Genomic DNA, 16,263 nt, shown 5'->3' on the forward strand with positions numbered 1-16,263 from the left:
GCTTTTTTCTCTGGGATGTTCATCCCTACTGGAGCCTAGCTTGTTGCTGTGTAAGGGCCACAGATACTTTCACTGAACGTTTTCAATTGTTTTTCTGCAAATGTATCTGAAATGGTGTGTTCAGCTTCATATTCAAGTGATAGGTGCAATAATAATAATGTCAACACGTTATTTCAAATAAAGACATACTCAAAAGTGAGGGCTGCAAGACTGGCTGAACTTCCAAGACCAGTAATGAGCACTGATGTTTGAAATTGGAGTGCGTGAATCTCAGAGTGTTATGCTCCCAGTAACTTGGTCCTTTTCTTACACAACAGCCAACAGTATCAGTTCATTGAAAACCCTTTTCCACCTGACATACAGCCAGAGAAACAACAGCAAAAGTACCGGAGAGCAGTCCCTGAAGGGAAAAAAAATCAGTGCGCGGAGCTGAGGCGATGCGCAATATATTGCCTTTCATCAACTATAATTAATTGAAAATAGTACGAAAACTTCCCTAATGTCAGCACGCATAATTGTTAACAATTGTTATTAGAAGATGAAAAGAAATGCTGTGTCAGGCTGAAATATCCCTAGAGTTCACGTGTATCATCTGCATACGTAATGCGGACTTACTGTGCCAGAGCTTTTCAACTCTGAAAGTACGACTACGCTAAAAATAACTGTCAGGCTTGTGAAAAGTTGGACGTTTCAGGGTAGGAGTGACAGCGCTACGAAATCTCTCCTCAGCTCCAGACTGCTCCAGCAAAAAGGACACAAGTATTGAGGTAAACTGGGGAGAGGAGTGAGCGACTGCTATCAAAGGCTGCGTTGTGTTTTCAGACAAAAAAAAAAAATCAGGGTGAAACTTGTTCTTCCTGCTTCTGTCCCACAGCTGTCCATCAAAACCAGCTTTCTCCCTGCGGTCTATCAAATATTTCCCTCACAAATCAATTTTACACATGATCAGCCCATACCCCTACTGAGCTGAACCTCCCCGTTAATTAAGTGAAGAAATTACCATATATATTATATTAATGCAAACATCATTCAGCTAGTAATTCACGGCTGATCTGGATAATGGAAAGGTTGAACACCCATTAACCCAAGCCAACAAAATGGGTTGGCTGAGAAATTCTAGCAGGTCTCATGTGACTCTTCCCTCTAACTGCAGCTCTGCGGTATCTGCTATTGTAATAATTAAAATCCTCCCGGTAGATCAATACTGGAATCTCTTTATGGGAAGTGCCCTGATGGAAATGTCTCAAGGAAGCTGGGGCTGTGGAACTCTGAAAAATTCATTTTTTTTATCTGACAATTATCACCACACTGCAGACTAATTCAACAGTGCACCCCTCTCACTCTGCTTTGAATGCACTGGAGATTGACATCTAAAAAAACCTAACATCTCATTTTAACAAATAAAGGCACTATTTCCACATACAGTTTAGAATTATCAGCAATCATGAAACCAGACAAAAAATTAATATACATTAAGCACTTCATCTTCTGATGGCTTCCTCTGAGTCTCAGTTATCGCAGCCTTCTCCTCATTTCCTCTCTTTGTATCTTCCTGTATTGATCTCTGCCTTTTCATCTCTTGAAAAAAGGGGAAAGACATGTAAAATTATTATAAAGCTTGATATTTATGTATTGAAACGGGGACTTACATTATCGGGTTTTAATATATTTATTGTTAAATATTATTAAATCATAAGATGGGAAAACACGTTTTGTATTTTCTCCTACCTGGTCTGCTCTCCACATACTGACTGAAAGACTGGAGCTGAGTTTTTCTGACGGTGGAGTCCTTGCTGAACACAACAGGATTTCTAAAACGTTCTGCTGCTTTTTGTAATCGCTCAGCACGATGCTCCTCTGTTCCATTCTGCTAGGAAAACAAGGCACACAACAGTTTCTTTTGTTTACAAACGCGGAGACACTAATTCGAAAGGTACGTTTCGGTGGGGGGAACACAAGGCAGGTTGTGCAAAGAGAAGATTTCCCAACTCGGACCACAGTTTGTACAGCTCGAAAGTGTCAGCTGCAAAGGGGGAGGAAAAAAAAAAAAAAAAAAAAGAGAGGAGTGAGTAACTTTCCATTTTTTTGCTGCGTGTGCGGTGGCAGCGGTTGGGTTTTGCTCTTTGGGCCCCCTCCTGCCCTGGCTGAGCTGGGGGTGCCCGGATGGCGCTGCCGAGTGCTGCCGGTGCCGTGCCGCAGCCCGGTGCCGTGCCGTGCCATGCCGCCAGCCGGGAAGGAATTGTCTGCTTCCTACAGTCCCCCAGCCTTGTACGACAAGAAGAACTAGTTTCTAATTTTATGCCCATTGAGATAAACCACTAATGCTGGATGAAGGCTAAAAGGTAGGATTATAATACTACCCCACTGAACTGCATTTCATCAGCTATAACTTTCCAAAGCCAGATTTGTAAGTAAGCCCTTTACAGCTAAGGAAACTACAATTATCTTTTTCCAGGGCTTCCTATGTTAATACTGGTAACAAATTCAAATGGTTCTGTCGACGTGAAATATCCCAGAAGACTGAACCACCGCAGTGTGTGGAAGCTGCAGATACCGAGGTGCTGTGTACCAAACAAATATTTCATTTTATACCTAATCTTTTATTATTTTTATTAAGTGTTTTGAAAGTAAATAGGGAAAGGCTAAGATGCATGACTAATAGCTAAGCCTGCTGAATGCTGAAACTGGTTATCAAAAGCTACCAAGACTTTGCCCTTCCTCTGCATTGAGACAATCGGTAATGAGGGAGTTCTCCAATGGCCTATTCTCTAGCCTCAAGGAGGCCGGGGATACACAATCCTCCAGGGAAGGTAACAGTTTATCCTTTTCCACAAACACAGAATGCCTCATTTATAAACGTGTAAACTGCATTTTATTAAAAAACAAATCCGACTCAATGCCGAGAGCTCCCCGAGAACAGATGGACACCATATACTCCTTATAAAGCCGCTTTCAAACTCTTCCTTAAAGATAAACTGTTAAGTCACACCTTTTGTAGGAGCACCTTAAAAACCCCGCTCGTCGGCAGGAGCTTTTTAGAGAAGAGAAATCCCTTTTTCATCAAGCAAGGTGGTGCCGTGTTCCCCTAATGGAGGCGGCCCCGGCCTCATTTGTGGAATTAAGCTTAAAAAGTATTGCTCCTGCCTGGCGCAGGGCTCCTCAGCTGCACCAGGCGGGCAGAGATGATGCTGGGTAAACAGAATGCGGTTTCCTGTTAGCAGCACAAGAACAAGCTGACAGCCTAAACTCGAGTCTTTACCAAAACAAACAAACACCACTAATTTTTTTTAGGCCTGGCAACATGCTAAAATATCGGTGTGATTAGCCAGTAAATCCCATTTTAGGAAACCTTTTTATGACTAGGGACTTCTGCCACTTTACAAATGTATTCCTCTAAGCCCACTAATTCAGTTAGCCTTTTCAATCCATTGTATTATTCTTGGGCCAGCTTCATTTTGCATTAAATCCACTGCAGAAAGCTAAATTGAACGCAAAAATCAGACTTGATCCAGGCTTCCTTTTGTTCAAAGATAGAGACCGAAAGTCCTCTGCTGCTGCCACACACTTTCATCACCAATTTATAGGAACCGACAGTGTAAGGGAAAAGCAATGAAAGTCATTGTTTTGGGACTTCAAAGCATCTCTGTATCTGGGGAAGGAAATCCTTTCAGTCAGCAGCGCTTTCCCCACAGACTGCAGGTGGGTGAAAAGTTATACCCAACTGGAAGTGCCCCAGAGCCATAGGGATATTCATGACATACAGGGGCTGCTTTTTTAAAACAAAACAAAACAAAAAAATAATAGTAAGAACACAAGGGGGCTAATTAAGAAAATTAAACGGAAAATTGATGGGTGCGTGCTTTTTGCTGAAGGGGTGAACGTCTCGAATGGGCAAAGCAACCGCACGCACCACATACTGGTTTCTTTTCTTCTCAGGAGCGCTCGTTGTCAAGTACCCAAGTATGTATGCCTTTAAAATGGAACACAGCTTAGTTTCAGTGCAAGAGAAAAGAGAGGGCCAGGCTGCGAAGGGAAGCAAAGCACCGAGGCCAGGGCTGCTCCTGGAGCCCGGCTGCTGAGCAGCACACACAGGGCACAGCCCACGATGTGCTCCTTATCCAAGTGGCAGCCCCAGCGCTGCCAACACCGAGGTGATGCTGCCTTTATGCCAATTACAAGCGTCAAGATGCAAAAAGAGAGGAAAACGTGTTGCTTAATCAACAGAAAAAAAAGCGCCCCGGCACACTGCAAGGCACGCCGCAAAGATGCTCTGCATTTCTTGCTGTGAAGGATTTGGTAAGAAATCATTTTCCTCATCACAAAGTACAAACAGAAATCAAAACACACAGGTACTGAGACAAAAGCGTTAATCAAAACTTACCTTAACGTCTTGCTCTGAGCTATCAGTTACAGCTTTCTGAGCAGCACTGGAGAGTGAATTTGCCACCTGTGGCTGAGTTTCTAGGGTCTTCTTCAGCTTCAAATCCACCAACTTACTGTTTTGTTCTGCTAAATATGCAAATACCACATACAACAGAGTGAGATGCATTTAAATGCAGAGTCGGCACAACAATGTACCGATTTAAAAGGTAGATTTCATTCACTTTACTATAATTTGCAACTAAAAAGTAGAAACTAGAAGGATTATTATATATATATATATATATATATTTTTTTTTGCAATTCAGACTGGTGTAGATTTGTGCCATGCACAATTACATTCTGATATTTACTTCTTTTTTTTTTTTTCCAAAAAACATATGTTAAAAAATACTGCGCTCATCTAAACAAGTACACACAGCCTGAAGAGAGTAGATGAAAAACACAGAAAACAGACAGTGTTGAGGCCCAGTTCCTCCCAACCTGTTCTGACTTATGATTTGGTATTAAAACACACTTAAAGAGCCATTTATTTTCAGATGACATATCACAATTTATCGCACACCATAAGTACTGATAACTCCTCAAGTTTATGAACTACTCATTCATCCTAAGGCTCCTTGGCACAGCTGCTAAACATTACAATTGCAGTATCAAAAGAGCCAGCTTTCTAGTAATATTTTACTGTGATTTATAGAACACATTGAGGCCAGGAATGCCATAAAACACGTCAGAACGGCATCGAAGGGACAGATTCAAAACCTGCTGGACCCCACAGAATTTTCCCATCACTTTTAGGATCTCAGATCAGAGCCCCAACAAATGACAGCTGAGAATTTTATTTCCCAGTAATGCTCAATCTCTACACGCAGGTTGATCGTGCAGACATGCAGCACACATCACCTACACATGTAATGCTTTCCTACAGAGTTTTCCCTGTATGCTGGAGAAGGAAGTGGGGCCATAAGCGTTCTGCCACATACCTCCTTTCCAAGTTTTGATTCACATTAGCCCAAGTATTTTTGGCATGCTAGAAATCAAACGATGCTTGCCTGCAGCAGCAGCAGGCTGGGCTGGGTGATGACGAAGGATAGTTTCCCTTTCCTCTGGCACACCCAGCCAGGGTGCCCTTAATTGAGGCTCACATGTAAGTACATGCACATTCTCATGGGTTTATACATAAACATCATGTAATAACTATGATATAAGAGGTTCACATTTTATCAGATACATTTCAGAGTGGCGTATGGTAGCAGAGCTGACAAACACAGACAGATGCAATATCTAAAACCAACAACCTGCAGTAAAAAAAACCCAACAAAAACAACACACACACACACACAAACTTTTCTTGAGATAGATAGGAGGGACTAAGATTCAGCAGGGGACAAATTAATTAACACAGTCAATAACGACACCAAATGTGAAGTGTCCCTTACAGTTCTGTGTTTAGACGCTCCCAGGGGATTCTGCCTTCGTTAGAACTTGGTATGAATTGGCAGAAATCCACCAAAATCTGTGTGCACTGATCTCTATCACAGCATCAGGCTGCTTTTTGTATTGTTGATCACCTTCTTCCTCGCTCGTTTGAACAACGCTGTCTGTCCATCTGGCTAATGTGCAGACAGACCTGCAAAACCAGGTCCCAGCTTTTTCTCCAGAACGCCTTCCCATGGTGGAAGTGTGTGCAGCGTTTTATATTCCCAAGAAGGTATTTCTTAAAAAATAAAGGCCCATAGAAATAAACGTGGGCAAGTCCCTGGGGCTATGTGACAGGAATAATCATTCACCGATTTTTTATTTCTCCTAAAACAAACCAGAATTTATTGGAAAATCATTTGACAGGATGCTACACTAAATCAGCGTAAGTAAAATGCTGGAAACACTACATGTATTTTCTTATGTCTTTGGAAATCCTCAAATAAAAAAATAAAGGACATGACTCATACCTTCTGCACTCTAGAGAAGACCGGCTTGCTAATGCAACTGAAGGAAACGACTACAATGTATACACATCACTGCTGAAGTAATTTGCAAAGAGCAAACACTAAATGAAGTGTTCTGATTGAATATCTCATGGGTTACACACTTGGGTCCAGCCGGCATGGGCTGAACCAAGTCAACAGCTACTGGAAGAAGCTCCCATTTGCACTCCCTGGATCTTGCTATTGCCCAGTGCTTGCCACACTCCTCTGGCTGCTGAAGCTCAAAGGAGCCTGTGGTGGGCCAAGGGTCAGATCACACAGCAAAGAGGCCCCCAGCATTCGCCGGGGCCACTGGTAGCTGGCAGACGTACCAAGCACAAAATCCCTTCCTTGTACAACTCTGACATGTTTCTCATCTGTGGAGAAACTTGAGCTCCAGTTTTGCTGGTCTACAAGTTTCGAAGGTGGAAATACCACTACAATGATTTATTTCTATCGGACCAGCTTGTAATATGATGGATAATGCAAGCATCTCTACTAGAGTATGAATGATTTCACAACATGTTATTAAAAAACAGTATTACTTTAACTTTAAAAAGTAAATAGGAGTAATTCTGCTCCAATCTGTAGAGCTGGTCCCCTGGTAGAAGCTGGAAGGGTATCAGGTCTACACAGAGACACATTTGCTTCCATTTTACAGATCTAGCCTAAAGCCTTTTCCCCATCAAAAAAAAAGAGATGTTTAAATTTGCCACTATCGGAAATAATAATTTTGCTGCTGATTTTAAATTTCGACCACATGTGAATGCAAAATACCCAAGCAGAATAAACAGTAGGGTTTGAAGACATGAAAAGGCACGAAGAAATAAAGTTATGACAGAGAGAAGCAGCACAACACTACCTACGATGACGGAGAGTTAGTCATGCAAAATACACAAAATAGCCATTATTTAAATTACCCGTTGAATCAAGGTCATTTTCTAGGTTAGTAAGCTCATCTCCACCTCCAGTAACAGAGCATTCAGGAACCTCCTCGTTAGTATCTATCTCAATATTATCATCATCCTCATCCTCATCTGTAGGAATACAGCATTAAGGTTAGTACTGTCTTATGTTCATGCGCCACAATGCTAAAAAAAAAAGAATACTTTAGAGAACAAGCTGTGTTATGATAAAAATGCAAATCATTAAATAAGTGTGGAAGAAGATTTCACCCAGTCCACTCATGGGTTTATCTTTGTTTGGATGCAATCTGATATACACACAGGGAGCTCTGCTGGAAGCTCCTGTTACAATAAAGGCAAGCCTGGCCTCAGCAGCGGCTGCTCACTGTGCTGAGTGTCTGCCTAACTCTAAAAAGCACATGTGCTCTTCCTTATAACTTGAGTCATAATGATCTTCCCCAGGCTCCCAGCTCTCTGTAACGCAAAGTGGGATATAGGTGCTGATGCCGGCGTACGGTGGCTCTGAATGGGCCTGGCCAGCACCAGGAACTGGGAGCTCCAGTCTCTCCAGAAAGGCAGCAGCTACCAGCACTGGGCTCCCAGCTCAGAGAACCGTGCTGCTCCTTATCTGGCACAGATACGTGATCCCTACACCCTGCTTTTATCTTTGGGTCTGCCACCACCTCTGATGGGAGCAGGAACATCTCCCTGCGAGATGTGATGCGTAGCAAGTGGGGACCTAGGTTGCAACAGGAGCACCCCCCTGCCTCGCTGCGGCGCCCTGAATCAGGAGTGTTTGTAAGTGATGTACATTTTAAATAAAATAATAATAATAATTACACTCGATATTTTTATGGCATCCCTCCTCTTGGGTTTCTCAGAGCGGCTCATGAATATTACCTGTAAATTAGCCCCGTAATGTTTTATGAAGTAGGTAATTATTATAATTACAATTATGATGATGACGATGTAGGTGAATTATGGCACAGAAAGAGTAAGTAACCTGAGAAAGATCAAATAGTAAGTGTCGAATTGTGAAGCAGATCCCAGGAATAATCCTGACTCACATGTTCAATACAAATATACAATGAAATTAAACAAGGTCCATAAAAGCTAGAATAATATTTTCAAAGCATGTAGCTGCATTGTATTTACTCACTTCTAAGTCTCATACCGTGTGCTATCTACACTTGTTCAGACTTACACTAACATTTTTTTCCTATGCATGTATGCACGCATATAAAAGTGATGAAAAAGAGAAGGCTGAAACATGCCAGGAGAAAGAACAAGTATAGAGTAACTGCAGGACCTTTAAAACATTGCACAACAGGGAAAAATGCTGAACCTAATTACAGACCATTGATACATTCTGACATCATCTAACAAAAAGGATCCCAAGTGTTGTACCAGGATGACAATACCGAGATACAACAGAGGCCTGGGATTGGTGCTGATGGCTTGTCACCTGTCTCTGAAGTACACCAAACTCACCCTCAGACCTGCAGATTGCACTCCAGGCCCACACTGCTAACACTCAGGCTGTACGGCTGTTTCTTTTCCTCACCTCTATATCTCTGTCATCCCTGCAATTCCCACTGTAGGAGCTTTCTGGCTTTTTTGTGTGTGCGTCTGCTACTCCTTTCTAACTAGCCGCTCCCTCAGTTCCTCTGTAATTATCAGACTTCCAAGCAGCTTTGCCGATTCAGAGAAAGGCTTTCAATGACAAAGGCACAAAGAAGTTTCTATTTCAGTACAGGCTGCTTGCTTGCTGCAGAAACGGTCTGCGTCAGTAGGACATCAGCAGGATGCTGCAGGACTCTCCATTTCAGCTGACCGCCACAACTTCCCCAGGCTCCTCTCCACTAACTCTTGCTGGTCAGCTCTCTCCCCACGTGGCTCAGCTTGAGCTGGTGACCTGCTCTCCTCAGCCAAACCAGTACCTGCGACCAGGCAGTTCTTCAGGTGGAAAAAAACACTCAGGACTCCGCAGTATTTCTCCTGCTTCCATTTACATTAACACAGCTGGCTCTGTGATCCAAGGGAGGCAGCTGTACGAAGCAGAGGGGAACAGCGGATCCACCACCACACTGGCAGACGGATGGGATAAAGAGCAAATGGAAGACAAAGGGAACAAAGACAAAGCAGTAACGTGGGGGCAGCAGTGGATCTAAAGTAACACTGTCACGAGGTGCATCAGCATCTTTTTTTCATCAGGAAACACAGTCTGAAGTCCCTCGTGATGGTGCAGGAAAATCCAATGGCACTCTGGCCAAGGTGCTCTTTGGTGGGCTAAGAGCAGCCGAAGGGCACAGAGCTTTGGAAGAGGTGGAAGAGAAAGGGAGAGGGACACTGCGGTGGCACCTCAAGCCTGGATGCCTTCCATAGCACCCCAGGGAGTCAGCAAGCAAGGTCAGCTCGCAAAGAGCAGGCAACCCAGCAGGGTGCCAGACATGTCAGAACAGCTTCGACTGACAACTGCTGGTTACTGAATGCCCGTATTGGATTATATAACTTTTTTTTTTTTAATACAGCAAGATGAAATCAGAGGCAATGCCTTTGACACCATAGTTTTAGGTTAACAGAAGAGAAGGGAACGTTGAGGACACCAGTTCCTAGTGGCAGACAATGACCTGACCTAGTATTTAGTTTAAGGTTGGCAGATTGACTGAGTATGATTATCAGAACATTGTCAATTAAAAGCATTATTTTCAAGGAATTTCAGAAGTTTTCCAATACTTTTCAAAACTGACAAAGTTTCTTTGTTTTAAACTACTCTTTTTTTTTTTTTTTGCCCCTCCAGGTTTCATGTTCTTCAAGTGTATTAAAGAAGTAAATGTGTTTGGGAAACATGTTACAACAAGATTTTCCAAATATAAATGTTAAAAGGAACAATGTGACAAAGAGATAACAGACATCTTCTAAGGAAAGAGCAAATTACTCGTGTGAAAAATGTGAAGCACTTGGTCCAGAAGCAGGGCACAGAATTAGAAGACTGTGCAAGAATTGCTTCCTTGAAAAATGGGTAAATAGAGATCCTAGAAAGACAACAAACCTTTACCAAGTGGAGAAGAAATTAGAAAGAAAAGAAGAATTAAAGATAAGCAATTAAGTCAACAACTGAACAGCACTGACCATTGTCGACAGAGCATGGACTGCAATGACTGACACAGTAAAATAAAAACATTTTGGAACTATACAGAAAAGCCAGAATCGTGGAGGAAAAAAGATCAACGTGTGAAGGAATTGCAACAGACAAAATACAGAAGGAACAATTCCCTCTCTGAGACAAAAGCGTTGCTGGGAGTTGGAGTACGTCTGTGGGAAAAGTACCCGTTACGTTTCCTCTGCTGCTGCAAGAGCAGTATTTGCCATCAGGGAAGAAGCTATCTCCAGCCTCCAGCATTGTCTCTGGGAAATCTTTCAAGCTTGTAGAATTTGGATATTTAATTTCTTTCCTTTCAAGTGTGAAGTTCACTTGAGGCTATGGGATGTGACAGGAGCAACTGAACAGTAACGAAGAAACGTGGGGACTGGAAGAAAGGTAGAGTTGAAATACTGCTTCAAGTGTACAAGAAATCAGATGCTGGAACAAGAAAGAACAGCAGGAACTGCCAATACATATAAACGCTGCTTGTTACAAATATTAAACTGAGGAATTAACCCTGGTTTACAAGTAGGAGACCAAGCACGGTGCAAAACTGAGCTGCTAGGCACGCTCCCTTCAAATCACTGCCTCAGAAATAACATCTCTGACGCACCTTGCAAACTTTCAGTATCAGAGTGCAATACAATATCAGCCAGCTCACGTGGTGAGTTTTGGAACTGCAGTCCACTCTTCCAGTTTTTAACTCCGTTTTGTTTTGAAAAACTTTTTTTTTTCTCACTACACACCTGGATGCCTCTTTTCCACTTTTCTTCCATCCCTGCTCTTCTAACGTCTCTCTTCCTTTCCATTCTTGAGTCCACCTTCTCCTGTCCTCGCAGTTTTGCCTATTTTGGGTGCTTTTCTGGGCAGCCCTCCTGCTGCCTCTCCCTCCCTGCCCTTTGGACACCTGGGACGTCAGCCCTTCCTTGCCCACAGGTCATCGCATAGGAAGGCTGGGGACACGCAGCGAGGAAAGAAAACACTGCCCCAATCCCAAAGGGGAGATAGGCGTCCCGCTGCGTGCAGACAGTACCTAGATAAGATGCCAATTCCTTTGCCCCACCGCTGCTGGGAGGAGGGAGGATATTTGGATTCCTATCTCAGCATTGTCCCTGGCCCCATCTCAAGGCATCTGCTTATCAGCCGGAAGCTAGCAGGACATGTAATAAATCTGAAGGTGCCACCCCACACCCTCTGGCAGTTGGCAGAAAGAAGTATTTTGTCTCACGTGCCAAATAACCTACTGAAAATGACTGGATTTCGCAGCAAACGATGCTGCTTATCCAGGAAAGTTTGTACTTGCCATAGGCATCTCATTTTCACAGACCACGATTAAAAAAAGCCTTCTGACTGAGAATGTAGCACCAGTCCCAAAACAGAAAACTCTCCATAAGCATTCCGAAACACTATTCAGATTTTCACCACCAACAGTCATCAAGAAGTCTTTAAAACCTCCAAAATCCCAAAGCTGAAATACATTATTTTTTTTTCCTGGAAGAACTGAATTAAGAGAGAGGAAAATGATGTGCTACATTCCCTTTCTGTAAATTAAATGTAGCAATCAATGCAAAAGAAGAGATTAATGAAACATAATGGACGAGAAAGCTCAGAAGGCATATTACTATAAGCTTGTCATGGGTACTGTATAGGGAATACAGGACCACAGAGAAAAAGAACTGCTACGTGTGGATGCAATTAGGAGTAGTATTCAGAATCCAGACACAAAAAGGAGACTTCGTTTGTTAAATCCTTATTTTTGCTGGAAATCAAATAACGAAGAAGACGAAAACCAGAAGTAATTATAATATATCTGGTTTATAAAGTGTTGATGCCATTTCCCAGAACTGCTCAATTTCAAATGAACTGATTTCTGGCATCAGGGATGTGGTGTGGCACCTGGAATTACCAACAGAGTGGCAGAGCCATGCGGAAGATGCTCTGTCTCCTCCTTTAATAACACTGGAACTCTCCAAGTGCTTAAGCAATCTACATATAAATATACAAAACCTGCGGCCTGTTCCTGCAGCTGGCTGGGAATACGTAAACTCTGGTCAGCACACAGCAGCACCGGCTGTACAGCTTGCTGCACTGCACTTCATCCAGCGAAGATCAGCGACGCACTGCCCAAACAGGTCTGCATAACATCTGGAAACACCTTGCAGCTGTACCTGAGTGCTGCAGGAAGCAGAGCTCCCGTTTGCCTGCATGCAGCTGCACAGACATACCCCAGAGGGATGGAAGCACATTCCAAAATCACACCTATGCTCTGGGACAACGGGATGAGGTAGCGGGTATCCTTCAGGATTGAGTGCTACATCAAGTTCTCCTGATGACAAAATGCAAGGCTACTGAAGAAATATTACAGTGCAGGTATTAGCAAAATGAGAAAAACCCATAAAAGAGACCCAGCCCCTGTGAAGCCAGAAGTTTGTTGAAGGTTTTTGTTATTTAGGAGAAAGAACTTGAACCCTAGCCAACATAGAGAAAAAGCCCTTGCTTGAATGGGAGATGACCGCTTCCAGGTCGTCTGCATGAGGGCTAAGGGCACTGCTCATCAGTTTCATAAAGGAAGAGCAAAAGCTTCAGAAGAGCAAAAATGCAGCCTAAAATTTGAGCAGGGAAAGCTACCTCCCAGAAGGATGCATACTGAGATATTACCTGGCAACACTTCAAGAGAGTTACCGTGACAAAGCAGGGTAACTACCACAAAGCTGAGCTCTCAGGATGCACGCAGAAAGTGTCCCTCATGTGGAAGGGAAGGATGGCAGGAGCAGACGTGAACCTTCATGATAAAAGAGGGCCCAGTAACTGAATGAGAGAGGCTGTGGATTAATCATCCCTGGAGGTGTTCAATACCAAGTTGGATGGAGCCTGGGCAACCTGGTCTAGTACCAGATCTGGGAGGCTGGAACTTCATGATCTTTGGGGCCCCTTCTAACACAAACCATTCTATGATTTTATGATGGAGAGCTGGAAATAGAGAATAGCGATGAAGATCACAGACTGTGTAATAAATAGCCAGGTGCAGTGCCATCTTGCTCCCACAGATGGTTCAGCTCGGTGGGGAAATCCACGCTGTCGCTGATTGCTGCTGGGCTTGGCCCATTTGGCTGAACTTTCCCAGTAAATTGGTTGGAGCTGGAAAAATCCCACAATGGAAACAACTACTCATAGTCCTTCCCCTCTTCTTTTCTTTTTTCAGTAGGTTGCAGCATGTTTCAGAGGTGAGGAAACTTTGAGAAGGCATTTTTGTTGTTTCATAATGAAGTCTTACTTCCTCCCCATCAAGAATTTAATTTCCCTACTTATGATTGAAAGCTGTTGGCAAGCTTGCTGGGCAAAGGGAAGAAGACTGAAGACCAGAGAGACAACACAACCGCTTTTCGCTTTGGTATTAAATGGAACAGAAGTGTGCAGGATTTGGGGTGCAATAAGAATACATTTAAATATATATGCATATAAAATGGTAGAGAAAAAAAATCTTGAATTTCTGTTGTTGAACCTACATGTATTCTGAAAGCAAAGCTGGATTTTCCTGACACCTCAGCTTAGAATTACATGTGAGCAGGAGAAACACAATTTCCACCTTGAACATGTAGGAAACACCGAATGAGCAAGCTTGTACTGAAATGTGTTCAGTACCCATTTGAGACTGAGTGACACTACATTACTCCAGCTCATAGCACTGGCAGGTATCTGAATTTTAATGACATTTCAAAGTCAGTTTAATAACATTATAGCAATATTACAACTCAAAACCTGTAAAGGCAAGTGGTATGTCAAAAGACTGCCATTTAAAATCAAAAGGTTGTTGCCCCAACCTCCCACGGACTTCCTTTAGAAATTTCTTCCAAAACAGTCTTTTGAACACATCTGATACAACGTAAAGACTCTACAACGTAAAGTACTTCAAATGTCATTTTCCCCAAATAGTATGTCTACGCTCCTACATAAGCTACACATTGAAGAGATATTATCACGAAATGCTACCAAAACTATGGGCACATCTGTACAAATGGGCCAATGTACACAGAACACTTTTCCCTCCCTTTCACATATATGCTTTTCTTCTAATTGTCGGGAATTAAGTGACAAAACCCTAATTCAGGTCACATATCTGCAGCCACCCAATTGATATGTCCACCTGATGAACAACGATTTCCTACACAAGGTTTTGAAGCGTGAATAAAGGGGACACACAAAAAGGTCTTCTCTGGCTTCTAGGTTGCCATAGGGGTAAGACACAAAGTTCCTTAGCTCACCTCCAGATGCCTTTGACCTTTCTTTCAACTTTTCTGCAGCCATTTCAGTGTAGCTAGGAAGTTCTGACATCTTCACTCCAGATCGAGCTTCTGCTATTAGCTGACGAGCTCGCTCTCTCAGCTGCCGACGCCGCTCTTCATCTTGCTGCTAAGATATATTGAACAGTTGCCAAGTCAGTAATTGACAGAAATGCAATTTCATTCTCAATCTGATCATCATGATAGTAACTGGTTTACAGCACGGTGCTTGGCCCACATTATAAATAGGATGCTCGGTATCAGTTGGGTGTCACACCACAATTTTTAAAGACTGCTATGAATCAGATTTTTTTCAAGCACTCCTCGAATTATTTTTGCAATAGAAACCTAATTATTGACAAGCTAAAGAATTTACAAATCACGTTCTAGAAAAAGGATGAGGAAAATTCTCAGCAACTTTTGTCTCGAAGCAGTGACTACAGGAAACCTCTCTGTGGCTACAGAAATGGCTTTACTGAATTGAACTGCTTCTTTGAGTAGCATTCTCCCACTGCATGGACAGGAGAAGCCAGATGTTGCTCTTGGCGACCCCCTCCACAAAGCTCACTTCCCAAATCTGCCGTGTGGAAAGGAATCTCACCCTTGGACTTCAATGGATAAATCCTTTTAATAAAATAAACAAATGAAAATGAAAGAAAAACCAACACTCCGTCGTTAGGACTTTTGGTCAGCAACGAAGAAAAGAACACAAGAAAGCCTTTCCCCATCTTCAGAACACGTATTTTTCAAAGTTCGGCTGGGAAAAGAGCGAAGGACGGTTCCCACTCCCTTGGCCAGCCCCTGGGACATGCCCATAAGAGCATGGCCAACAGGAGGGGACAGGTCTCACGCTGCCTCCGCTCAGTGGGATGGCTCAAGCGCCAGTTCTGGACCGCTGGCCCGGCAGGCTGCCCACCGGCATCCCACACCTGCTAAGGGCTTCTGCTTAAGTGCTATTTAGTTGAAGCAATCGTTAATAGAAACAAGCGCAAAATACTAATTAGGTACATTTTACCCATTTCCATGTAAATTGTTTGTTTGTAGCTATTTACTCATCATTGTTCTCGGCACAATAGAAGAAATGCAAATGAATGAATCAGAATGCAGCCCTAATGGGACTTTCTGTTTATAACCATTAGCCCAGAGGTGTGCTGTAATTCAATCCTCAAGCAGCAAGATTTAGCCTCATTAACAGCTTGCATGGGCAGGTTACAACTCATAAAACCCTACGGTAAACAAAGCGTATGGACACAGCACAATATCTTGTGCCTGAGTGACAGAGCTCCGATTCCCCATCAGATCGCATCGCCGCGATTTGCTTTTCTGCTCGTGTTCTTGCTCTCGGAAGACACTGCTGCGTGGCCCTGCAGCAGGATGAGCACCGCTTTGTTCGCTTGCTCAGCCCGCAAGGCGCAGAGCAACAGTTCCACCAGCGACTTGTTCGGGAGGGGACCCGCAAACACAGCCGGAAAGCTCCCCCTGCTCCTGTGCCTATCACAACACATCAATTTAATGCCATTTACAGCCGGTCTGACACAGCACCAGCTCCCGGTCCAACCCACACTATTCTCTAGCATTAATTGCAGTAA

At 43.2% G+C, this 16,263-nt stretch overlaps 1 protein-coding gene across 10 annotated transcripts in view; it reads right to left on the reverse strand.

Moving 5' to 3' along the window:
* EHBP1 (EH domain binding protein 1) overlaps nucleotides 1–16,263 on the reverse strand; it is a 187,769-nt gene that overhangs the window by 30,343 nt on the left and 141,163 nt on the right. For 2 of the 10 annotated variants that reach the window (XM_065739575.1, XM_065739582.1), the window contains 5 exons: nucleotides 14,657–14,804; nucleotides 7,265–7,381; nucleotides 4,382–4,509; nucleotides 1,729–1,867; nucleotides 1,472–1,578 (listed from right to left, as the gene is read on the reverse strand). In XM_065739575.1, the coding sequence (XP_065595647.1) occupies nucleotides 1,472–1,578; nucleotides 1,729–1,867; nucleotides 4,382–4,509; nucleotides 7,265–7,381; nucleotides 14,657–14,804 (639 nt within the window). Of the gene's footprint in view, nucleotides 1–1,471; nucleotides 1,579–1,728; nucleotides 1,871–4,381; nucleotides 4,510–7,264; nucleotides 7,382–14,656; nucleotides 14,805–16,263 lie in introns of all 10 variants that reach the window. The other 8 variants (XM_065739579.1, XM_065739584.1, XM_065739576.1 and 5 more) reach the window with 7 other exon arrangements.

The sequence above is a fragment of the Cyrtonyx montezumae genome, unplaced genomic scaffold, assembly GCF_038088225.1.
Source record: "Cyrtonyx montezumae isolate F1298 unplaced genomic scaffold, pur_monq_1.0 scaffold_24, whole genome shotgun sequence".
NCBI lineage: Eukaryota > Metazoa > Chordata > Aves > Galliformes > Odontophoridae > Cyrtonyx > Cyrtonyx montezumae.